The sequence below is a fragment of the Vicugna pacos genome, chromosome 4 (genome assembly GCF_048564905.1).
Source record: "Vicugna pacos chromosome 4, VicPac4, whole genome shotgun sequence".
Taxonomy (NCBI): domain Eukaryota; kingdom Metazoa; phylum Chordata; class Mammalia; order Artiodactyla; family Camelidae; genus Vicugna; species Vicugna pacos.
The window spans coordinates 2,010,776-2,035,448 of NC_132990.1; the positions used below are offsets into that span (position 1 = coordinate 2,010,776).

Sequence of the window (24,673 nt, forward strand, 5' to 3'; positions counted from 1 at the left end):
GTTAGATCTAAAATGTAGCAATAGGAAATGAAAGCGTAATTTTATGTTTAATCTACTACCATAAAAGTTAACTGCTTTTCAAGTCAATTGCTGTTTACTTTTAAAGTCAGTCCCAGAATCCACAATGTTGACTTTTCCAGTTTTAGATAAAACAGCACCATACAGCCGTCTAACCTGGCAATTCTTTCATGAATCCTGGTTATCTTCCCCAAGAGAACGCCCATGAGAACAGCTCTAATTCTCCTTCCTCTCTTCTGGACCTCATCTCTTTAATCCCTACTCACTACTGTCCAGAGTAATATTTCAGGACTAAGTACTGTATTAATTGCTACTGGGAGACAGACTATCAAGATATGACTCCATAAACTTAACATAAAATCTAATCCTAAATCTCTTAATAGTTCAAAAGAAATCAGAACTCACAACTCACCTGCATTTTTTCTTGAATAAGGATTTTATCTGATGTAGGAACAGGATATGGTTTCAAAGGAGACTTTATGGTGGCAAATATGAACTCTGTGTGGCTTTTGATAACATTATTCAGATACTTTCCTTCAGAATTTGCTTTATAATAAACTGTTATTTCATCAGTTGGAACGAGATTGCACTGAAAGCACATAAAGAGAATTTAAAAGGGAAGCATATTTGTCAATCAAATCGTAGGTGACTGTTAAACTGGGCTGATGATCCCACACTGAGTCATTATGGAAGGGTCCAGCATCCTGATCAATTCTCTGAAGAAAGGAGTGATCAAGCAAGAACTCACAAAGCGCTAAACCAAGACAGAACTCACGAGCACTCCGCTGTCTGCTGGAGTGGCCGCCTCAGACCCTGAACTACAGGTCTCAGACACCTGGCCTAAGGAGGACCTGGGGTAGAAGCTACCTGGCTCTCTCACCTGGTGGGGGCGGGCAATGGGCTCTGTGCACCTGCCCGGGCTCCCAGCTTCTGAGTGAGGAAGAACCACCCGACTCTGCCCAGATTCAACAATCTCTCCCCTGAGCTAGATGCCCTTCTACAATGACTGCATCTCTGCCCTTCCTTAGAGACACCCAGTGTCATCTCTGATGACCTTCTGTGCCAGTCAGGGGGGCTATGTATCCAGAAGACAGTTTTGTGGAAGCCCTAAGGAACTGAAAAAGAAGGACAAGGAGCACAGGTTGGCTGAAAGCTCCTGATCAGAGAATCAAAAGAGCCACATCCAGCTTGGGAGTGAGCAAGGAGGGGGAGGAAGGGGCCTACCTCTCCTGAAGGGTACAATCTGAATGGACCCCAGATCAGTGACTCATTATCATCAGTGAGTTACTATGGTTTATAATACCTGCCTCTCTCTTCCTCAACAAACGAAAACCAAACAAAAAACCCCAAAGAAAACCCCCAAACAGTAGCTTGTTCTTAATCTGACAAACTGACCTTTTTGCGGAGTTTCTGGATGCGATTGATGACTTCCCGAGCCATTCCTTCATCCACCATTGCCTGGTCAGGGGTGACGTCTAAGAGAACCAAAGCCTGTACAAACGAATGGTGCACACTGTGACAATCAAATATGAACTATCTGTTCTTTCAAACTCAGCAAAATGGTATTAAAACTAAATTCTGAGAAGTCTATAATGCATCACTATATAGTAACACAACTGAGCCAAAGACATAAAATTAATGTCGTTTTTTAATAGTTTGGGTCCTCTGTAAACAGCTGTTCCTTCATCTCAGAAGGTCCAGCTTTTCATTTTTCTTCTGTAGGGTGCTGCTTACAGGAGAAGTTGGCTTTTAAGAGAGTCTCTTGTGTAACTCTGCTTTTTGCCTACCTAAAAAATAATACCAACTCTTCTAATAAATAAAATCACCAACCATAAAGCTCTTACAGCAGCACAGCTTTTCACAACGGATTCACCAAAAACAAGTGGACTGAAGGCCTCAAAGCTGCCATCTCTTGTTTTCATTAACCATGACCCTTTTCATCCTTTGGTTTATTGGTGTGATTCAAGACACAATTTCCACAATGGACCACAGTACTTTTTTTTATTATGATTTAAATGGCCACCTTCATGTTAACGTGATCTACTTTTCTATCTCATCTGTCCTAAAGGTTGTCAATGATGACATGGTAGTAACAACAGTGACACTTCCATTATAGAGTGGAACGTACTTGTAAATTAGGCACCATCCCATTTGTATTTTTGAGGACACTCCCATCAGAGAAGTTAACAAAACTTGTTCCACTTTGTGAAGGCAGAGGAGGTAGAATGGGAAATGGATGATGAGCCAGGGCAGGGCAGCCACGGCCCACGCTGCACAATCACATCAGGAAACTCAGAAGCATCACAAGACGTATTTCCTTAAACATGGACAGCTTCTTCTGGTCTCCCTCATATTGGCTGTAATCAGAAAGGACTGCATCCTCCCGCTGTTTACAAACCTTCTCCCTGCCCTCAACTCCTTCTTCCCTAGCTTCCTCACCTCTGCCTTCTCACCGCTGTCTGCCCGCATGGTGTTCTGTCTACATCACACTGAAGCCCCCGTGTAAAGCCCAGGGGAGGCTGGCCTGCCTCATACTCCGTGTGTCCCCCTGTACGTGGCAGACTAAGCACAGAGGGACTCCAGCAAGCCCCCCACCATCACACGGGAGATCTTACAACCTGTCTGCCTGGAGGAGGCTGGTCACGAGTGAAGACAGACGGTGTGATCCATCACAACAAAAAATGCAGACCCCAGAGTCCAAAAGGGGTGCTCTCTAACCACCCCCACGTCCACCCCAGACTTCAAAGAGGAATCCTTCTCTGCATTTATCAGGTAAAACAGTAAGAACTGGCTTACTTTTCTGTCTCCATGACTGACTCACTCCTTGAAAGAGATTATACCTTCCTTGTTTTGTATGACCCAACATTTAGGACACTTACAGGCGTTAAGTCACAAAATATTTATGTATTCACTAAAGAAATGTATTATGTCAAGGAGTTATAATAGAGGAGTTTAGTAAGGCCAATTTAAAATAAATACGTGGTTTATTTTACCCTGAGACAAGCTACCAATACTGGTCAGGAGAGGCCCAGGTGAAGCTTCTCCTCTTATGTCCTTACCTTTTGGTAAAGAAATGGTCTAGAGAACAGAAAAATACCTGCGCATCTGAGTGAGCTTCAAACTGTGTCGTTTCACCTGCAGCCTGATCAAAGGTGTACATGAGACGGATGTCTTCTTCGTGCAGTTCATGGCCTTCCACGACAATGGTCCCTAAGGGAGAAGCAACTGCCACAGTTACTGAATCCGCACCCTACCCCTCAAGCTGCCCTACTGCCAGCATACTGTGCGACTCTGTCATAAAAGCTTCATGTCATCAAGCTACAGAGGCTTTACGAGGTCATGTCCTCCTGACTCATGTCATGGTTGTAGTCAAGGATGGGACAGACTTTCTTTAGGCTGCACCCTGCTGTCTTGAGGACAGTTAAATCACCACCAATGTCTACTGTTGTATGTAAACTTCCAGGTCCAAAGATGTGCCAGGAGGCAATGAATCCCTGCCATAAACACAGAGCAGCATGGCGTAATGAAGCAAGCAGTCTGCAGAGTCAAACTGGACTTGGCCCACCACTTATTGGTTGTAGGACCCTGGTGTTCTGCTATTTGCTGGCAGTGAGGGTGAAAAGAGGTAGACAGTGTGAAGTTCTGAGCATCATGCCTTCATGGCAGGCAGAATGTATAAACAGCTGAGGATGGCAATGCCCACTTTCAGGGAAGCCTACTGCGGTCACCCACAAATGATCTTCTTGGTCTGTGAGCAATGGACTGTCATTTTCACTTTATGTCACCGTATGCTGAAAACTATTTCACATTCTGTCAATGCAGAACTGTCCATTCAGAAACAACGGTTTAGAAACTGTACGCCTTCAGTTTCAAATAAGGCCTATTTCAGGAATTAGTAATAGTTTGGCTAACTGGTGAAACAACTTAAGATCTGTGACTTGAAGGCTAAACAAAGATTTTGTTAATTCAACAAAGCGAGTTAAATCAGTACTCATTCAACTTTTCGTTGCTGGCCTCTTATGTTTTATAAATTATAGCTAAAAATTTGGGGAATCTTGGGACATTTCCGTAACTACTCATCGGATTTCTGAATCCTTAAAAATCCCTCCTCATGGCACTTCCATGCTTATGATTTTCAACTTCAGAGGGAGCCCTAACAATCAAACACCTGGTGCCCCAGGAGAGCCGCAAGATGCCAGGTAGCCGTCAAAAGACCCCGCATGATTCTAACCACGGCAGCGCTGAGAACTCCTGGGCCCCTGGCAAGGCTCCCTAGCGGAGATTTCCTTCAGCACACTCATCAAAGCTATGTCTGTGTGCGTAAATCTTCAATGTCTGCCAGCACCACGAGGGTAAGGACAGTATCTGTCTTATTTAACTCTGTGTTTTCTGTACCAACCAAACAAATATTTGCTGCATGAATGACTCCAGTCTTGCTCCATTCAGAGATCAAAATACGTATTCTAGATACTTTAGAGAAACTGTGATCAATTCTCACCCAGTTCTCCTTTGCAGGAAGCTCCAACCTCAGTGCTAAATCCCTTTATCTAAAAATACTTTTTAAGTCTTTTAAAATTTAAGTTAATTTAAATTAAAATTATAACAAATTTTTTCTTATGAATATCTTCTAGTCTTCATTCTGGCACCTCTAAAAGCCACCTTTTCTCCACAAGCAGCATCTGATGCAGTAACATTCTACACCACTGGCTGGTAATGAATCTCAGGGGGCTCTGCTCTCTCTCTTACTAGGGTAGATTTTCTAGGCCCACAATGGCATTTGTAGAATTCAATGATAACCTCAGGTCCACTATCTGAGTCAGTAATTTCTATCTGAGAATCTAGTCAAAAGGACTTAATTCCATAAAACATTTACATGTGAAAATATTCACTGAAGTATTTATCTATACAATTCAAAAGAACGGAAACAACTTAAAACACCAACAATAAAAGGCTAGTTAAAAACATTATTAGGTACGCACAGGAAGGAACATTTCTGCAGCAGTTACTTAAATCGCATTTTAGAGACTAGTAACACATAGAAATGTTTATAATGTGAACTGAACATGCAAAATAAAAAGTAAATAAAAAAGTAACATACAATTTAAAAATATGAGTGAAAAGTGTAAAACTTAAAATTTTAGCATCATCTCTATTTTGTAAGGCTGTAATCATATGTAACTGTATATGTAACTGGAATGAAATAAACTGGACTCTTACTAGGACTCCAGCACCTAACACATCAAACACTGGAGAGCAGGCACTCAATCTATGTTAAATGGATGGGTGATGGGTTATGGGTCATTTTTATTCTCTTCTTTACTTTTTAATAAGTTATCAGAATTATCCATAATAAATATTTTTATTTAAGAAAAGGCTGTGACAGTAAAAGTCAAAGAGGAGCCTAAGTATAAGACACCCACCCGGCTGAGGCCGCGAAAGGTGCCCCCAGTGAAGCAGATACCCACCACTCTCCTGGAACTGCTCCAGCTCCTCACTGCTCAGCTGCTTGATGGATGTCATCACCATCTTGAAGGCTCCCTTCAGACGCTTCCCTAAGACCATGTGATCTGGCTCCGCCCTCAGGCGAATGCCATACTTGTTTTTATCTGTAGACAGCGTAACTTTTCGAACATTCAATTCCTATAGTTGGTAGACAAGATGAAATAAAAATGAAAGAAATGGAAACATGTTCACAAAAGCTTGTACACACAGAGTCACAGCAACATTATTCATAGTAACCAAAAAGTGGAAACTGCCCAAATACTGATCAACTGTGAAGGGACCAAAAAATGTGGTATATCCATACAATGGACTATTATGTAGCGAGGTAAAAGACGGAAGCACTCATACATGAATGACCCTTGGTGCTAAATCATAGAAATCAGACACAAAAGACCACATATTGTATGATTTCATTAATAGAAAATGTCCAGAGTAGGCATATCCAGAGACAGAAAACAGATTTGTGTTTGCCAGAGAATGGTGCGATCTTGAGGAGAAAATGACATATGAATGCTAACGGATACTGGGTTTCTTCTGGGGGTGATGGAAATGCTATAAAACTGTGGTGACAGCTGCGTAACTCTATAAGTAATACTAACAACTACTGAATTATATGGTATGAGAAAAACCTTGTCCACATTAATCAAGTAAGTTGAGCCTAACTCAACTAACAGGGACTCTAGAATCAGAAATATGAGCTTCATGTCTTAGGGGTAACCTCTGCTCAAGCAATTTCAAAGCACCACCAAGTCAACTATCAATTAACCAGAAGAATCAGTTAACTATAACATTTCATGCCTCCATCATGCTAGTTACCTATGGACAACTAATAAAGCAGGAAATGGTGACCGCACAGTACAAAATATAAAAATAAGATAATCAAGGAACAGTCAATTAAAGCAAATTATCAGGAAATTTCTAGTTTCGCCACTATACACAACTACATTATTTGATCTCACAGTGATTAAGATACTCTATTCAAATATATTCTATCTTTATCCATATCTTAAGCATTGATTACAGAATTTTAAACTCTTTAGTTATAAATTTTTAGTTTCAAACGAGTTATAAATTCTTTAGTTTCTAATTTGTCTGGAATTCTCAAGCCAATTCAAAATCAAATATAGAAATTATTTTCTATGATAAAGATTTAAATATTACCTGTGAAAGGAATAAAGATGAAATTAAAAATATATTTGTTTTTAAAACATCACAGCATAAAGCTTTTTTGGGAGGACAACTAACATGACAGTTTAAACTTCTGACTCCACTTTTAGGAACCTATCCAACATCCATACTCTGATCTCTATGCACACGTGCGCACACACACCTGTTTCGTTTGTAATCAGAAATCTAAATTTCCAACAACAGGAGAGTAATTAAATAATTATGATGCAGCCAGAAAGTGAATGCTATGCAGCTATTAAAAAGAATAGAGGAGAGTTCTAGGTTTTGACACAGGATACTGTTTAAGAAATACTATAAAGAGAAAAAATAAGTTAAAAACTACACGATTTTCACTATTCACAAATAAAGCCAGTGGTGTGTGTACATGTATGTACAGCTGTATGTGGGAACAACCCAGCCGGAGACGCCCTACCAAACACCCCTAAGAGGGGGCGACGAGACTCCAGGGAGCGGCTGGGGCGAGAAGAGACTCACCTTGTACTTTTGCCGGTGCCTGAAATGTTTACAACCAGTGTGTTGACTTGTTATTTGTATAATTTGAAGAAACAAAATTTTTTTGTTGTTAATTGTCGAAAAGTACTTTGGGAAAGATTAGTGGATAAAGGGATAAATGACTCCATGAAGATGAAAAATCATGGATCTTGAAATCATTGTTAAAGAATTATAATTACACTGTAAAAACTTACGATCGTTCTAAGCAAAGTGTAAATTTCATGGATGGTAAAATTTATGTATATATTGATGCACAGAAGGAAAAAGATAAATTATACACTCAAAGTTGGAAGAGCACTAATCAAAATAGTGCATTTTCTTTCCTAAGGAAAGAAGTCTGGACCAAATCACACAAATCAACTGTCTTACCTCAATGATATACTTCTCCAGAGACTTAATTTCATTAAGAGCTTCCGGGTCCTGATGGATAACTACAATTTCTTTCAAAGGATACTGGAAAGAAAAGGGAAGGGAAAGTTCACTCAGCAGCCAGTCCGCTGAACTGCAGAGAATGTTAAATGTTTTATTTGAATCTCAAACTCTAGAACCTAAACAGGCTTATCTAGCACTGTCATTCACACCCTTACTGCAGAAAAGAAATTTATGCCATTAAGGGAAGCTCTTTATAATAAAATACTCCAAACACATAATTGTTTAGGTCTGCGCAATGTAAAACAGAAATAAAACCTCAAACCTTTATTGGAATAGTTTTGCGGTCTCGAATCACTCGCCCAAGTTCAATCACAGACTGCATTCTAGACACTGCACTCTCGGTTTTCTTGTCAATCAGCTCCTCTCTGATTGGTAGAGGTAGGGAAGTTGAGAGATTAGATTTAAAAGGAGAAAAATCCCAAAGACTAGGCATGCTTAAATGAGGAAGAGGGACAGGCTAGGCTTCCCAGGGAGGCACTTGGGAAGGACAGCATGTGCCTGCCTTGGGGGCACATGGTGAGAAGCAGGCAGCAAGCTTCAGCCTGCTGCTTAGTGCCCGGCAGCTCCCCAAGGCAACCCCAGCAGGCCTACGCACAGCCCACCTGGCACAGCTCGACAGGGGATTCCGCACTGAGCATCCCTCCCACCCACTCTGGAGCCCAAGCAGCAGCTCAGGCGGGAGGCGAGGCAGGGCAGGGCTGCGGCAGGGAGCTGGGGTCCCCACGTCAGTGCGCCTCTGGCAGCTCTCCCTCCCGGGGCCCCAGCGAGGCTCACGTGTGTCTGATTCTTACCTAACAGGGGGCAGCATGAGGTAGTGGATACTCAATGTGTCCTTGTCCCGGACAGAAACAGGGTCAATCAGCAGCTTTAGATTCTGGTACATCAATTCAGTAAGAAAAGGGGTATAGGGGGCCTGTATAAGGAAAGAAGACACCAGTTATTCACATGCAGCCATCATTGACTGATTTCAGAGTGAAAAACAGTAACTAAACATTTTAGAGAAATGACAAAGGAATATGCACAGAAGTGGACATGAGGTTACTAAACACACCCTATGAAAAAGGAACGACCTTATTTTTAACTTGGTGAGATGAACACCCATGAGGCACGGGACCAGGACTATAGACGAGGCGCTCAAAACACCCTGGAGGGTGCCCGTAATACAAACAGGAGCCACTGACTGTGTGCCTGTCACGTTAGTACACAGAGGGAGGAACGTCCCTAAACCTCGCAAATGTCGTCCGTGCACTGGGAGACACCACCCGTTTCACAGGATGAAGGAGAATGAAGTCAGACATGAGGCACCAGGTCCAGAACCTGGCATGAAGCTGGTTCTCATTCCATGTATGTTTAGGAAACAAATAGAAAGCTTATAACATTCAACTAGAGTGGCAGAAATAAGACAGAGGAAAATAAAACTGGAATTTTTACTTGTGTGTCATTTAGTTAATATCTCAATTAACTGAAAGTTTAGGAACTTTCCTGCGCTCACAGGCAGCTACAGGAATCCACACTAAGGTGAGGGATGTGGCTTTTGAGTCTAGGTGCAAAGACCCTGACCGGAAATGTACAGCCAGGGGTGAAAAGAAAGAATCTAGCTTTTAAAACTAACGCGTTTTGGCCCTTATTTGAACATACAAGCTAACAAGATTTCGGAAAAGAAACTGGAGATTTAAGGTGTTTCAGAACTTGTATTTCTTTTTCTGGTGGAATGAACACAGAATAGATACGGATGGAGGACACTGCAGAAACGGGGAACCACGAGTAGCACACAGGGCTAGTTTTAGAACAGGACCACACATCTTACCATGAGTCTGCACAGAGAGAGCAGAACACTAAACAAGGTTTCCAGGGCCAGAACACAATCCTCTACCCCATTTTCACCCTAGTGAATAAAAAAGAAACACACACCAAACTGTTAAAACCAAATAATTCAGTGTAGAGAAAAACATAAATAAAGATTAAAAAAAAAAAAACAGGAAAACTCAACCACGATTAAGGTACCCAGAGATAAATACTACAAACATTTCAGTGTATGTCTTTCTAGATACATGTGTACATACATGTGCATGTGTGTGTAATGTACTTGAACAAAAACAAAGCTACTGCTTTGTTAAGGGATTTTATCATGGACACATCTGAAGGCAGGACTGACGGGCAACGGGTATCTCCGTCTCGCCTGTGATCTGAGCATCCCTCACTCCCTGGTTTTTTTTTTTACCACTGTTGTTTATGCACAGCTTAAGCCCGGGGACAGAACCCAAGCTTCACTCACCCTAAGTCCTCAACAGGCTTAAGGAAGAGTCTAGTCAATTTACAACTGTCCCTCTAGAGGGAGAAGTGAGGAGAGGGGCCCCTTGTGAGATCACAGCTGTAGCTAACCACATTTGCAAAATATGTCTGAATTTAGTCTGGGTTTTAAGACGTCTGCTCAGTGTAGTTCTGTTTGGCCTGAGACTTTCCCTCCCATGTGAATGTCCGTAATTACGATTTTAAAATATGCATGATGACTTTTAAACTTACGGGTCCCCCATCCAGTTAATATACAATGAAAAAGGAGAAAGATAGCTTTAAAAAGTTAGAGCGTTTGAAAACGCTTTATTTTCCTTTTGGTTGTTCTCATTTTCCCTCAACTCTCACACTTCCTCTACTTTCTGCTTCTCCTAACAGCAACTTACACTTACCTTTAATCGCCTGCGGTTCATCCTGACATACCAATTAGTCAGAACATCCACAAACTTGACCAGGCGAGGAACCACGGTATAGAGCCTGTAAGCTGAGAGTACGATAATCAATCAGGCGGCAAGAACATATTAGTAGGGTGCTTAGGAGAGAGCTGGGTACAAGAAGGAGAAAGCAGCCCCTGCCATCATCCAAGGGCTGCCACACCTGCTAAGCAGACAGGAAGTACCAAAGTGAAGCAGTGACAATAACTCATTCACTGAGGACATACTACGTGGCTGTCAAGGTGCCTAGGGGTGCATACAAACCCTGCTGTAAACTACATACAAACTCCCATGTCAGTGAGAAAACCGGAAACCCCACCTGCATGGCTGAGAGGCCGAGGCTGCCTGCCACACAACTCCACGAGGCACCATTTATCTGGAACTGTGCAAGTTGGCAGGACCACGAAAGCCTGACTTCCTTCCACTCTGCTACCTTGACCTCAACTAAGACAGACACATAAAAAGCTCTAATTAGATGCTAAGAGGCATAGCATAGATCAGGGCTTCTCAACCAGAGCAATTTTGTCCTGCAGGAGACATTGACAATATCTGGAGAGAGACGCTGGTTATCAAAACTGGGGAGGTGGAGGCTCCTGGCATCTGGTGGGAGGACTCCAGGAATGCTGCTCAACAGCCTACCATGCACAGCCCAGCCCCCACCGCAGAAAACCACCCAGCCCAAACTGTCAGCAGTGCTGCCACTGAGGAACTCAGGCACAGGCTATGAACAAAACAGAACAGAATTTCTAAACGTTAAAGCAGCCAAGGAAAGAAAGCTAAAGTATGCAGTGGAAGGAGAGACTCTTTGTAATAGAAAAGAAGAAATCTGACTCCATATTAGATCTGTTCTTTGGCTTTAACCCTGTGCCCTGTTTTCTAGGCTCAGTCTTGCTGGCTCTGCACCTTTTGTGAAGCAATGTTGCCTTTAGCCTGAAATAGACAGGAGAGCCTATTCTCAAGGCTCTGACCTTTAAGGATGTTACCACTTTTGCACTTACATAAAGATAACAAGTTGCAGAATGGAAAATAACATTGGTTTTGTTGGAGGTTCACAGGGGCACCATGATCTGCCCCACTCACAGCTGCAAGAAACAAACGACTCCAAGAACAAAGAATTCCTGCACCAAGAAGTTTGCAACAACTGACCACACCCTTTTTTTTTTTTTTTTTAAAGGCATAAAAGGAATGTGAATTCTGACTTGAGTAGGATGGTTCTCCAGGGCATTAGTCTGCTGTCCTCTCAGTCTGCTGGCTTTCTGAATAAAGTTGCTATTCCTTGCCCCAGCACCTGGTCTCTTGATTTATTGGCTTGTTGTGCCAAGAGCAGAACGAGTTTGGACTCGGTAACACCTTGAAGAATTAGAAAAATCTGAAGGCTCCCCCGAGGAACTCACAGGGCAAGCAGGAAATTAAAGGTGTCTAGCCAACCTTGTTTGAGGCAAAGACTTATTTTAAGGATTTTCCCATTCACCCCCTCCCTTTAACTGACAACTCTGTTACATAAAAACAAACACCAAAGACAAGGAGAGTAAGATCAAAATATAAACAAATACAATGTGTGTTAGTGAAGAGTTCATGACTGTTAATGAGGCTCCTGGTCTAAGAGAATGCAGTGAGAGTTGCCAAAGGCAGAGCTGCTCTCTGCTGAAGCTCAGTTCACAAAGGCCAGAAGTAGGGGGTTGGTGCACCAAGCCCTAGGCATTTGCTGGTCACACATTTCTAGAGAGGCAATTTCTGTGACCAGAGGCCTATTCTGTAAAGAAAGAGGCCTCTCTAAGTTATCTCTAGGGTTCACTATACTTCTCGCCTTCTAGGAAGACAGTTTCCTGTGCTCAAGTTTCAACTCTTAGAAAGTAAGATCACTAATAGTAACTGCAGACTCTCCAAGGATGCTGCCTCTTCAGTCCTCAGGACTCTGTGTTGATGGGGAGACGAGGGCACGAAGCCGACGGGTCGGTGGAGTGGGAACTGCCCTGGGCAGTCTGGGTCTGGAGCCCATCTCACTGGCTCAGGGGGCATCGCCTGGCCTCTCGCACCTGGCCCTTACCCCTAGGCTATGTGTGCAACTGCTGCCAAAACTCTGGTCCTCGGCCGACCAGGCCCCAGCCAGGGTGTACGTGCTCAGGAGACCACAGCAGCTGCTGCTGAAAGATGGCAAGGGTCCCGGAGCAACCCTTAGCATTGTTTCCCACTCATTAACATCACTCAGGAGGGAAGAGTGGACGCGGCAATGAGCAGGTATCCCAGGGAGTGTGGTGAGATCCCAGCACATAAGTCTGCCTCATATGCTCATTTCCATCCTCACTTATGTCATGTGTCCAACAGCTCGACAGTCATGTGATCCCTATTACGTATGTTTAATAGGGTGGGCGTAGTCCTTCAGGACTCAAATTTCCTGGACTAACCATCCCAAGTGCAAAGGCACCAACTATTCCACGAAGAGCTACGTACCAACTGAGGAACAGCAGAGCCCTGCATGGACTCTGCATAGACCACAGGGATGCTCTGGCCCCTCAGGTCCACTGGAGTGCCGTGTCTGAACAGCAGACCTAGGGGAGGCTGGTGTATGTCATCAGGGCGCACAAGGGAAGCCATCTTTCCTCTTCTGCCCTACTTTATCAGACCCATCTCAGGTATCCTGGTTAACAGTTTCTGGAATTCCTTACCTTGATTTACGGTTGTTTTGTCTTCAACCTCAAGGAAACCAAAATAACCTACTTTTCTAACCTCCGTCTAAAACCAAATTTGCTGTTGTTAGGTAATAGAAATGTGGGGAAATGTCAATTTCATTATTGCTTTTCTGTATGCCCCAATTTTTCCAGACTGAACAGGGACTATTTATTTAACAAAACAGACATAAAGATGAATTAAAAACACATCAATAACAAATACTGCATACTGAGTACCTGTGACCGGCTAGCTACTCTATGTACATGATTTCTATCTGAGTCTTGTAATAACCATACCAGGCATTTTTCGGAGAAAGAAATTGAGGCTCACAGACTTTAAGCAATGTCTCCTTCAGGGAACAAGTTGGTGAAGTTGGGTTCTGAACCCACAGGCATCCACTATTGGAAGCCCGTGATGCCATGGACCCACATGGTGTCTGTGGAGGGGTGAGGCCACTGGACACCCCGAAGACAATCCCCTAAGCCTTGGAACAGCACATTTCTACAACTAACGAGCCTTAAAATTGTATTTGAGAGGTTAAAAGACACATTTATCTACTGTTCTGTATCTCTTAAAATTTCCTCTATGTTTATAAAGAAAAATAATTAAATATCAAAATGGCAATTATAAAGACAAGAGTCCTTACTCCTGGGAGGAAGGCCCAAGAGAGACATACCTGCCATTTCCGTCTCAAAGAACCCAACAAGTGACTGCATAAAGGACAGGATCCACCGGTCCGTGATGTTGGCACTTTCTTTAACCATGTTCTCTTTGTAAAGGAACTCCATTTCTTCCTCCTAGGAAGTAATAATTACTGAAACATTCTGCATGCTTGGGGGAAACTACTGCAGAGAAATGAATTCTTTAAATTACTTAAACTGAAAGAAGTGGCCAAACAAGCAAAACAAAGCCGAAAAAACCACCACACAAACCCACACCCGCTTGGCAGTCTAAATTTCTGATTTTTAGCCATGTTTTCTAAATAAGATCTAAACTTACAACACGAAGTCCTCAATTAATGAGTTACGTTTTTGAGTGAACTAAAGGGAATTAAGGTAAAAATGATTTCTATGCCCCAAACAGTAATTATGAATTAAGAAATATTTCAACATCTTGTTAAGTATAGTGTTTAGTTAATAATACTTTAAACCTGAGGAAGGAAGGACAGTAAAACTGGCTAGGACTGGACAACTGTTTATAAATTGAAAATGATTACTAGGAATTAATGTCTTTGATTATTCAACTTACCTAGAATGCTCTATCCCACCCCTTCTTTTTCCTTTGCAAAATCCTCCTTGTTCCTGAAGGCCTACTTCCCATATCTCTACTCAAGTGCACCACCACCAGGCTGGCAGGGAAAAGACCACACTGACTCCAGCCCTGATTTAGGCACCTGATGGTGGAGCCTGCATCTTGCTGCCATGCCCAGATGAGCCCAGCTATGAGTGGTTCGGCCCAGCCTGTGTTCCCGGGCCCCACACCAGCAGAGGCCTGCAAAGCAGACCCGTTTAAAGACTGCAGGACTGAGAGGTGGTGGGATCAACATTAGGGGCCTGGGGAAGATGCCTGCTCTTCTTGGGAGGGGTCATTAGCAGACGGAGAGGAGCCAGAGGCAGCAGGAAGCGAGGGACCAGCCTGCTGCAATGGGATGCTCAAAGCTCAGCTCTCCAACTAGTTTCTTAGGAAGGAATAACATCACATGTTTAGTCAAAAGTAATTTAGTAAGAAAATCTACTGTAAGGTGCTAGAGATAAAAAGATGAGTGGTACCTGGGCCCTGACCCCAGATGGCGTCCAGAAAGCACGAACAGGCATATGTGCAGTGAAGCCGGCTGGCTTGAGAGCGGTCAGTGGGGGCAGGGGAAGCAGCTTCTCAGACGTCTCCCAGGCCAGCAAGAAACTGCTCTGAGGCACTTGCACGTACGTCACAATCGCTATTTTTTTATCCCAACAACCCAGTGAGAAGCTCAGAGTCTCAGCCCAAATGCACTCATCAAGCGGCCTTCCCTGATCACCCAACTGCAGCATCCTAGGCACTTAACTCTCTGATAGCAGCTGGCGCTTCACTGGTTCCCCTATCACCAAGTCCCCAGCACCAAATCTGGCTGGTCAAATGAATATCCAGGGCAACCCTTCAACAGGCAAGGCTTCTGTGTCCCGCCTAGGTGAGCATCCGCCCAGGTGAAGCTCCAGCTCTGCGCTCCTAGCCCAGCGTGGACCCCGACACCTGCGCGTCTTCATCTACGGCCCCCCCAGTGGCTGAGCCCCGACCCACAGGGCCCACTCTGCTGAGTCTCCCACGGAACTCCACCTCACAGCTCACCCCTGAATGTCTTGCACGAACCCAGCTCCCCCACCCCCGGGGCAGACCCCACCCACAGCACTGCAACCCTCACCTTCTGTAGCCGCAGGACGTTCTGGATGAAGAAGCGATAGGCGTTGTACCAAGGGAGCAGGACATCCTTCAGGACATCTCGGACACCCTCTTCCTTAAAGCGGAGGTTTTCTGCTCTCACCACAGGGGAGTTAATCAGATATAATCTGGAAGAGGAGAAAAATTACACCCAAGAGGAATGTAGACAGTAAAGCAAATATTGCTTGACAAGTTGACAGGGCAACACCAATCGGCACTTTTTCTGCAGAAGTGGGGAATTATACTCTCCTAACAGTCGATTTAAAACTGACAATGCTCTTACTTTGTGTAAGAGACCTAGCAAATTATAAGGGGAAGATGCAACTGCACACCAAAATGTGGTACTGGACCAGCCTAGGAGCGTGCCCTGTGCTGGTCCGTCTTGGCATAGGCCTTGGGCAGTACAGTGGCACCAGGACAAAGCAGCCTGGCTCTCCTCCCAGGACACCATGTGCAGGTACCAGAGACTCACTAGAAACAGCCACAGGTGTTCTGCCAGCACAGAGGGGACATGGAGCAGAGGCCAGGGATGCTGCTGAACATCCCACAGGACAGCCCTCAACACAAAGAATTATCAGTCCCAAGTTGTCAGCTACGCCAAGCTGAGTCTAACAGATAACGAGGGGGTTGTAGGACATGCCACTAACTGCTCCTGGGCAACATGGAGACCATGAGCGTGCTTGGCCACACACCCCTGGGTGTTGGTCTCTGCGTTCATAATAGGAGGATGATGAACAAGGCCTCTGTTGCTCCTTTTAACCTGAGCATTCAGTGTTCATGACAATGACTATTTCAAGCAGTGGCTCATATGTCTCTAAAAACTTTTCAATATTACTTTTTTATTTGCTCTAGCATAAATATACCATATGTGGTTATTTGCGGAGTAAGTGCAAAATTGAGATAAATGAGGTAAGAGAATTCTAACACCAATAAGACAGGGAGGGAGTGAGGCAGGAGCACCAGCAACTAGCCTGGGAGTGCCTGTGTTACTCAATAAAACCCAACACAGGTCCTCATCCTCTGAAAGACCTCTAGATTTAGAGATTTAGAAAACCACCTTCAGGTTTAAAGTCAACACCACACCAACCAGTAATTCTCCATATGACAGAGATATGTTTTTAAAAAAAAAGTGAATCATAAACCAAATCTAAGGAACATGATTAATAGAATGTGAGATGCTTACATAAGAAATGACAAATACACACAAGGCAGAGCGCTGGTTTGTACCTGAGGGCGTCGGCACCGTATTTATGGATGATTGAAAGTGGGTCTGGGTAGTTCTTTTTTCGTTTGCTCATTTTTTGGCCATCACTTGAAAAACAAAAGGGACATGCCAATTAAGTAAGTCAACATCACAGCTCATCTTTATATATGGTTATAGATTATCTATAAGTTGGAATACTTAAGTGCAAATGGGACACAAACCATTATTAAGGCACAACAGTAAAGTTGTTTTATTAACGCTGTTTAAGCTTCTTTTTGAATACTGTAGTGAGTCAGTGGAGAAGCTGCAGGATAAGTGGCAGCAGGAAGACGCCTGAGGGTAACAGTTAAACACACAGCCAAGGCATTTATCCCAGAGAAATGAAAACTCATATTCACACAAAACATATAAAGTTCACAGCTTTGTTTTTAGTAAACACTGGAAACAACCCCAATGTGTTTCAGCTGGTAAAACGTCAAACTGTGGGTGACCATGGAACACTGCTCAGCAATGAGAAGGGACTATGGACACATACAACCCCCTGGGGGATCTCCAGGGAATTACACTGAGTGAAAAAAAAAAGCCAATCACAAGAGGTTATATATGGTATGAATCCATTTTTACACTTGAAATGATGAAATTCCAGACATGGGGAACAGATCAGTGGTTGCAGGGGTTGGGGATTAGGATGGAAGGCCGGTGGGGTGTGTGTGTGTGTGTGTGTGCGCGTGTGAGAGTGTGAAAGGGTGGGGTCAGTGTTAATAATAAAAGGGCAACAGAGGGGCGCTGTGATGTTGAAACGGCCCAGTATCTTGACTGTGCTGGGGGATACAGGAACTTACACATGAGATAATTTTGCATGCAACTAAATATACACAGTAAATGAGCAGAACTGGGGAAATCTGAGTAGGATTGGTGGATTGTGTCAACATCCTGCTTGTGACAACGTCCTACAGTTTCCAAAAATGTGACCACTGGAGGAAACCAGGTAGAGCACACGAGGGGTCTCCAGTAATTTTTACAACTACAATTCAGTAAGATTTTCAGCTAAAAAGAAAAAAGCACATACTGTCCAGCCAGACTGACCGAGCACACAACCTGAATTTATCACTCATTTGTTGTGTGACCTTGATTTTTCTGCAGCTCAAATTCCTCAAATGTCAAAATAGACAACTAAAGGACCCATCTCAGACAGCTCTCGGGATTAAATGAGCAAAGATGTGTGAATGCTCGAAACAGGGCCTGGCACGGTGCTGGGCATCATCCTCCACCTCAAACGGCATGTCAGGCAGGCTGTTTATGCATAAAGACTTCATTTCCTTATTTTCACTTGTTTGAGCTTTTAGTAACAAGAGGCAATAGAAGCAAAGGAAAAAATAAGACTCCTCTATAATGAACCTCTGGAACTAACAGCTTCCTTGATATTGAAAAGAGGACAGCAGAAATCTACATTAAAGGACCATGTATGGATTACTAAGAGCTGTAGGCAAAAGCACTTCATAAAATTATAAATGAAAAATGGTATTTTATCACGAGTAGTATCATGGGACACACGCCCTCCCCGCAGTCCTCCTCCATCAGGCTTAGCCCTCAATGCAGCCCTTCTGAGATGGAGGGATGTGCAGAGACAGAACGTGACAGGTGGAGTGCACAAGACAGAAGCTGGATGAGAAGGGAGAGCAGGAAAAAGTAAAAAAGCAAAAAGGGGAGAAAAAGAATAGTAACAGAGCTGGGGCATTCCTAAATTCCTCTATCCACAAATGGCTGGCTCCAACTAGAACATGCTGTAAGAACAAACATCAGGAACTAGAACCCATCATGACACAGAGGGGTGCACTTGCCTTGCCAGGACGAGCCCGTTCACGATCACGTTTTTGAATGGCGGCCGTCCAAAGAGAGCTGTGGCCAGCACCAGCAGGGTGTAAAACCTGGAAAAAACCCCACAAAGAAATGGTTCAATAAAGAAGCGGAGTCCAAGCACAGGAAAGAAAACTGTGCTCATTCATTTGACTGAATTTCTATTTTTGGTGAGTTACACTTCTTGATGATCACTTAAAGCAATGGGTCTTAATCCCTGTGATACATTAGAATCATCTGGGGGGGGGGGCTGGAAAACTAGGCACAGGGCCCACTGCAGATCATACTAGAATTTTGCGCTAGAAAAAAATAAAGTGTGTTTTATTTAAAGCAAATAAAGCCCTGGAGTGCTGGGGACAGTGCTACCGCCCTCCTTGAGGGGCTAGTCAGACAGCCACACGGCAGAGCAAGGCAGCGCTGGGCGGCCTCTCAGGACCTCCCGGAAACGCCAGGCTGAAAATCCAGAGGTGTGTGTTGCCTTTAGCACAAGGTCATATGGGACGGTCTGATGACAAGAGGTGCTCTCATTCACAAGTCAAAAGGCAGACTACAGGTACACAGAAAACGTCCTCGTTCTATCAGGTCTCATGTACGTTGTCTATTTGCTACCTAGCTTGTTCCCTAAAAGAGCTCTATCACATCCCTGGAAGCTGTCCCCACAAGTGACGCACTTGTGCCATCTCAGAGCTGATTCTGCACACCAAGAACATCACCAGACATGACCGGTAAGGACGGACATCGGGCCCCTTGCCTATTATGAATACCTGGCAACACACCCTTTCCTCTGAAGGCAGCTCAGGACCCTGGTTCTCATGCGAGGCAGCCACGTTTGCCGGAGGGGACGGAGGCAGTGTGCGCGTGCAGACCCACAGGAGGGCCTTTAAAAGCTGCCAGACACTGCAACTCCTCAGAGAAACAACTCACTGGGAAGCCATCTGGTCCCCGCTAGGAACAGGAATTTATATGTGGTAGCTGTTTCTGTAAGTAAATGGACTGGAAGCTGGAAACAGCCCATTCCAGAATATTAAAGCTGGAATTCCTTCTACACTCCTGCAGAAACATTTCTAATGAATGTATAATTAGAACCAAGCTCATCCATGAAGGAAAGGTAACTCCTCTTTTTTTAATTAAGAGGATGAGGGTACTGCTTTAGACAAGGCATCAGATAAAACCAATGTCAAAATCCTTGCCGTCATTTTTTTTTTAATTTTAAATCTGGATGTTTTAGAATGCTAATTTATGAGGCTGGTCCTAACACCTGAGTACATTTTCAACCATCCCTCAAATCTGTAGAACCCAACACCATTATCTTGTATATAAATACTCATTCAACATTTGGGTAAATGATTTGAAGTTAACAAGCTAAGGACACACATGAATTGTTTTATATCACTTAATCTTTCGCTATAACAAATCTCTGGATTCCAAAATGTCAAAGACATCATTCAAACCCTAAAACTACAGCCCTAGTGTAGTGAGACATTCCTACTCAAAAGACACTTGTATGGTATGTTTAGCAGAGCCTGTCTTGTTTGACACATCCAGCTGATAAATGCCGGATGCTCAGTAAAATACCTGCTAAATCAAATCAAATCAAATCAATACAACACTTGAAAGAACAAGGAACATACCATCCTCGGGTCTGGTCAATGCCTTCAGCAATGAAGTCTGCAGGAAATGCATCCTCAAAGTCCCTCTTGTTTTCAAATGGATAATGAATCTGAGCATAGGGCATGCTGCCACTCTCGAACCAACAGTCAAACACTTCAGAGACGCGACGCAGCAGTCCCTTCCCACAGCGTGAAGGAATGGTCAAATGGTCAATGCTGACAAACAGAGAAGTAGCCATTTCTATCAATCTTAAGCAAAACAGAACTTAAGAGTTTAACTGAGATGAGGAAACACAAGGCCCTCTCAGCTCTTTCATATGCACCTGCAGACAGAAGCACAGGCTTTCAGAGAGCACTGAGTGCTCCGTCTGGACAGTTGTAAGACCAAAGTCTCCTGACATTTAAGCCAAGGACAGAGGCCACCTTTCGTCAGCACGACATGAATCATCAGCAACAAAGTAATCCAGCAAACAGTGTTTGATTTCTGCATGTAGCTCTGGGACCTGCTGCAGAGATCATGTCTTTACAGGCTAGGACCTACCCTGACCCCCTTTCAATGACAGAAGTGAAGTGAGTCAAACATTCAGAAACTGACCTCTCTCTGTGGAGATCTGAGATCTTCACTCCTGACAGTTCTTCAAGCTCAGCCACTGACCCAATGCATACTACCTGTCAAAACAGAGTTCAAAAGCAGGAGCCCCTCAGAGCCAAGATCACAGAGTTAATTCACATCACTTTCATGGTCAGTTTCAGACACCTCTGAACTTCAGGGCAGTTTTCATCCACATCTCACCCTCATGGGAGACCGTAGGTGGGCCGACTTCACTTCTTTGCTACCTGTTCCTGTATCAGAGGGATTCTCTACATGGAGAGAATTTCACAGCCAGCATCTCAACAAGTATTTCTTGAGGATTTACCGTGTCCAAATCTCTGCCACAAATCACCAGCATGAGTGAAACGCCTAGACTATTACTCTAAGGCAACTCAGTTTCTTCCTGGCACTTGAATTTGGCTCTTTCATCTGAAATCTTCCCAAGTCAAAGTGAGAACTAATTTACCGTGCATGGACTGGACCAAAGAATCAGATCGCAAGGTATCAGGATTATGCTCATGTAGGGAGTCTGAAGATGGGCCCAGCGGGGGCACTCAGAACAGGGGTCATCCGACAGGGGCTGCACCAGCAGGAGTTGCTGGGTTCACACCCAGAGGTCATCCGCTACCTAATGAACACCCACAGCCTCTTTCTCTGCCCTCCCTGCTCGGTCCTGAAAAGCCCTCTGATTCAGCTACTTCACTGTTGCCTCTCAGGTGCCCACTGGAGACTTATGGAGGTACGGGGGCTGCTATTGCTCATGACTTCTAAAGTGCACAGAAGGGAATACATCTATATAACCAGGTATGATTAATACATAGACCCACACGCACAAACATTTGATTTTATAGATTAAAAGTCTGCAATGCTCTGATAATTTTTTTTTAAGTCATCATTGTTCATCACTATGAGAGTGGTTTAACATGCAGTGACTTAGTGCAGGGTGTGGAGTCCCTGTTCTGCTCATCAGTAATCCACAGAGAGCAAATGGGGATCTGAGCAACACAAGATAGACAATATGAGGACTTCCCTGAGAAAAGTACAAATTGCACCCTTCATTTGTACACAGAGGGAAATGCAAAACTGTATTTAATTGAAGTAAAAGTAAAGTAAAAATAAATTAAAACCTTAAAAACATATTCTTATTTATGTCATGATTCTAGGAAGGAATAAAGAAGGAAAAAAACAGGTGAAATAAGAAGGAGGTTAAGAAAAAAAAAAAAAGAAACCAGTCTTTTACCCCATATTGAGAAGCGTGAACAAAGAGCTTCAGCAAAAATCAACACCAGGAAACACTGGCCGGCCTCACCTCCTCGAAGTCATCACTGACCCACAGTGGGATCGGGGTGCCCCAGTATCTGTTTCTGGAAATTGCCCAGTCACGTGCATCTTTTAGCCAATTTCCAAATCGCTTTTCTCGAACAAACTCTGGGACCCTACAATAAACAGATTGGATGACCCATCACATAAGAACGTTAGTGAGCAAGCTTGCAAATTAGATCTGTGTAAGCCTTTGTTCAATGCTTTGTGGACCTAACGCTCTGGAAATGCTCACTCCTGGGAGAATGTCTTCTGCACAGACAGCACCAGAAGATCCATGTGGCTGTTTCTGCTGTGAATTCTGCCTAGGGAAGATGTTCTGGAACAGGAAACTCCACGGCACATACACTTCCCTATTCTGCGCTCCAACTGGAAGACTGCTGTCGTCCTCTAACCAATCACCATGGTGACAGCTAGCCTAATCCTACTCGGATCTAGTCCTCAGGCCACCCACACAACAGCACTTTTACTGAAACTCATTAGCATGGGCTCTTAATCACCTAAAAAGTAAGAGTCCCAACAGGCAGGGCTATTTGTAGCTGGTGGGTAGCTCCCTCTCCAGGCTCACCTGCAGCCCCCCTGCCATTGCAATTTTGGCTTAGCAATGAGGTAAGTTCCTTAGAAAGCGCTTCGCACCTCAGTGCCTTTGCACATGCCATCCCTCCACCGTGGTAACCTTCACCCCACCTCCTTCTTTCCCTCAGCCACCCCCGCCCCCTGCCCAAGCCAAGGCTCCTACTGCCTCCGACTGGTAAATGGCTCCTTATCCTTTAAGGTTCAGCTCTGTAAGAAACTTCCTCAAGCTCCAGACTGAGTTAGGGCACCCCTAGGCTCCCAAACATCCTGTCCTCTCAGGCACCTCAGTTACCAACCTGGGTCACTTTCCGTACTCAACACTTCACACATTAGGAAACTGAAGAGCTTCTTGGGTATAAAAATGGAAAAACTGCTCTGCTTTTTCTACAGAAGTCAGGGTCACTTTGCTAAGAAATGAAGAAAGCTGTAATTTCCTTTTGCTGCCCTGAGATTCTCCCCATTCTTCCAAAATGAAATGCAGTTTTTTCAGACAAGCTGGGTTCTTGGGGTAAGTTAGAAATAGTAATTCTCTCAAAATTCTCAGTGAAAAACACTCTTCTGGGATACACAGGTTTGGTCTTACGTCATTTTTGCACCTACAGGTTGAAGTATGATCTCCCCCTTATCTGCGGTTTCACTTTACACGGTTTCAGTTATCCACAGTCAACTGTGGCCCAAAAATATTAGAAGGAAAATTCCAGGAATAAAAAGTCCCTAAGTTTTAAACTGCACGCTGGTCCGTGCAGCGTGATGAAGTGCTGCGCCCTTGCACCCCGCCCCATCGGGACGCAAATTATCCCTTTGTCTAGCGTATCCAGGGTATATATGCCACCTGCCCATCAGTCACTTATAGGCATCTCCGTTATCCTCTCAGCTGCTGATTATCTCCGTGCTTGTGTTCTAGTAATCCTTATTTTTACTTAACAATGGCCCCAAAGTACAAGAGCAGCGATGCTGGCAATTTGGATATTCTCTTACTGTGCCTAATTTATAAACTAAATTTTATCACAGGCATGTATGTATAGGAAAAACACAGTACATATGACACAGGGTTCAGTATTATCTGTGTCTCAGGCACATGGCATCCACTGGGGATCTTGGAACGTATCCCCTGTGGGAAAAGGTGGGGTGGGGGGCTCCTGTCACACCTCTCTGCGAGTTAGATGTTAGCTGAGGAGCAAGGCTTCTGTCCCTGCAGTCCTCATCCGTGAAGCCACAGTGCACAAGACATCACACACATATTTTAGGAATGTAAATAACAACTGTCAAAAGCAGTAGGTATATGTATGTGGAATCTGAAAAAATGAGACAGATGAACTCATTTAGAAAACAGCAACAGGCTCACAGACATAGAAGACAAACTTACGGCTACCAAGGACGAACGGGCGGGAGAAAGATAAATTAGGAGTGTGGGATTAGCAGATACAAACTACTGTATGTAAAACAGATAAACAATAGGGTCCTACGCTATATAGCACAGGGAACTACAGTCAGTATCTTGCAATAAGCTATAATGAAAAAGATTATGAAAAAGAACATATATATACATGTATGACTGAATCACGATGCTGTACACCAGAAACTAACACTACATTGTAAATCAACTATACTTTAATTAAAAAAGTAGTAAGTCTGAACGGTTTTTGTGGGTATATCCAAAAATAAATGACTATCCTGAAAATGACTGTTATTTCAAGGTAACGGACTCTTGAGAGTACAGCCAGATTTCTCTCCAAAGTCTTTCCATTCTTTAAATCAAATAAAAGGCAGTTTCTCATTTTCAACGGGTTTAAAAAAGAAAAATGTTCCCCTATATGCCTTGTCATAAGAGGGATGCCATTTATGTCATTTAATATTATTTAAATTATTTTGTGTTTCTCAATAAACAGAAAAAATGTTAACAACTGTATTATTACAATACACAGTAGAAGATGGCTTTTAAAATTACTTAGCGGGGATACTCTGGTTTCTCTTCAGATCATACAAATCTTTTGCCTTTAAAAATTACTTGGGGAAAGTGTAGACCAATACTAGCAACGTGACAAAGGACATTATAAAGACACACATCTTACTG

At 43.6% G+C, this 24,673-nt stretch overlaps 1 protein-coding gene across 1 annotated transcript in view; it reads right to left on the reverse strand.

The window, feature by feature from the left end:
• Nucleotides 1-24,673, reverse strand: part of IARS1 (isoleucyl-tRNA synthetase 1) — a 67,422-nt gene that overhangs the window by 17,265 nt on the left and 25,484 nt on the right. The window contains exons 14-29 of the mRNA XM_072959065.1: nucleotides 22,013-22,139; nucleotides 20,707-20,780; nucleotides 20,133-20,327; nucleotides 18,486-18,572; nucleotides 16,668-16,751; nucleotides 15,424-15,568; nucleotides 13,705-13,825; nucleotides 10,317-10,408; nucleotides 9,440-9,517; nucleotides 8,424-8,545; nucleotides 7,895-7,997; nucleotides 7,570-7,653; nucleotides 5,484-5,658; nucleotides 3,116-3,228; nucleotides 1,414-1,509; nucleotides 431-607 (exon numbers count right to left, since the gene is read on the reverse strand). Coding sequence (XP_072815166.1) covers nucleotides 431-607; nucleotides 1,414-1,509; nucleotides 3,116-3,228; nucleotides 5,484-5,658; nucleotides 7,570-7,653; nucleotides 7,895-7,997; nucleotides 8,424-8,545; nucleotides 9,440-9,517; nucleotides 10,317-10,408; nucleotides 13,705-13,825; nucleotides 15,424-15,568; nucleotides 16,668-16,751; nucleotides 18,486-18,572; nucleotides 20,133-20,327; nucleotides 20,707-20,780; nucleotides 22,013-22,139 — 1,873 coding nt within the window. The remainder of the gene's footprint in view (nucleotides 1-430; nucleotides 608-1,413; nucleotides 1,510-3,115; nucleotides 3,229-5,483; nucleotides 5,659-7,569; nucleotides 7,654-7,894; nucleotides 7,998-8,423; nucleotides 8,546-9,439; nucleotides 9,518-10,316; nucleotides 10,409-13,704; nucleotides 13,826-15,423; nucleotides 15,569-16,667; nucleotides 16,752-18,485; nucleotides 18,573-20,132; nucleotides 20,328-20,706; nucleotides 20,781-22,012; nucleotides 22,140-24,673) is intronic.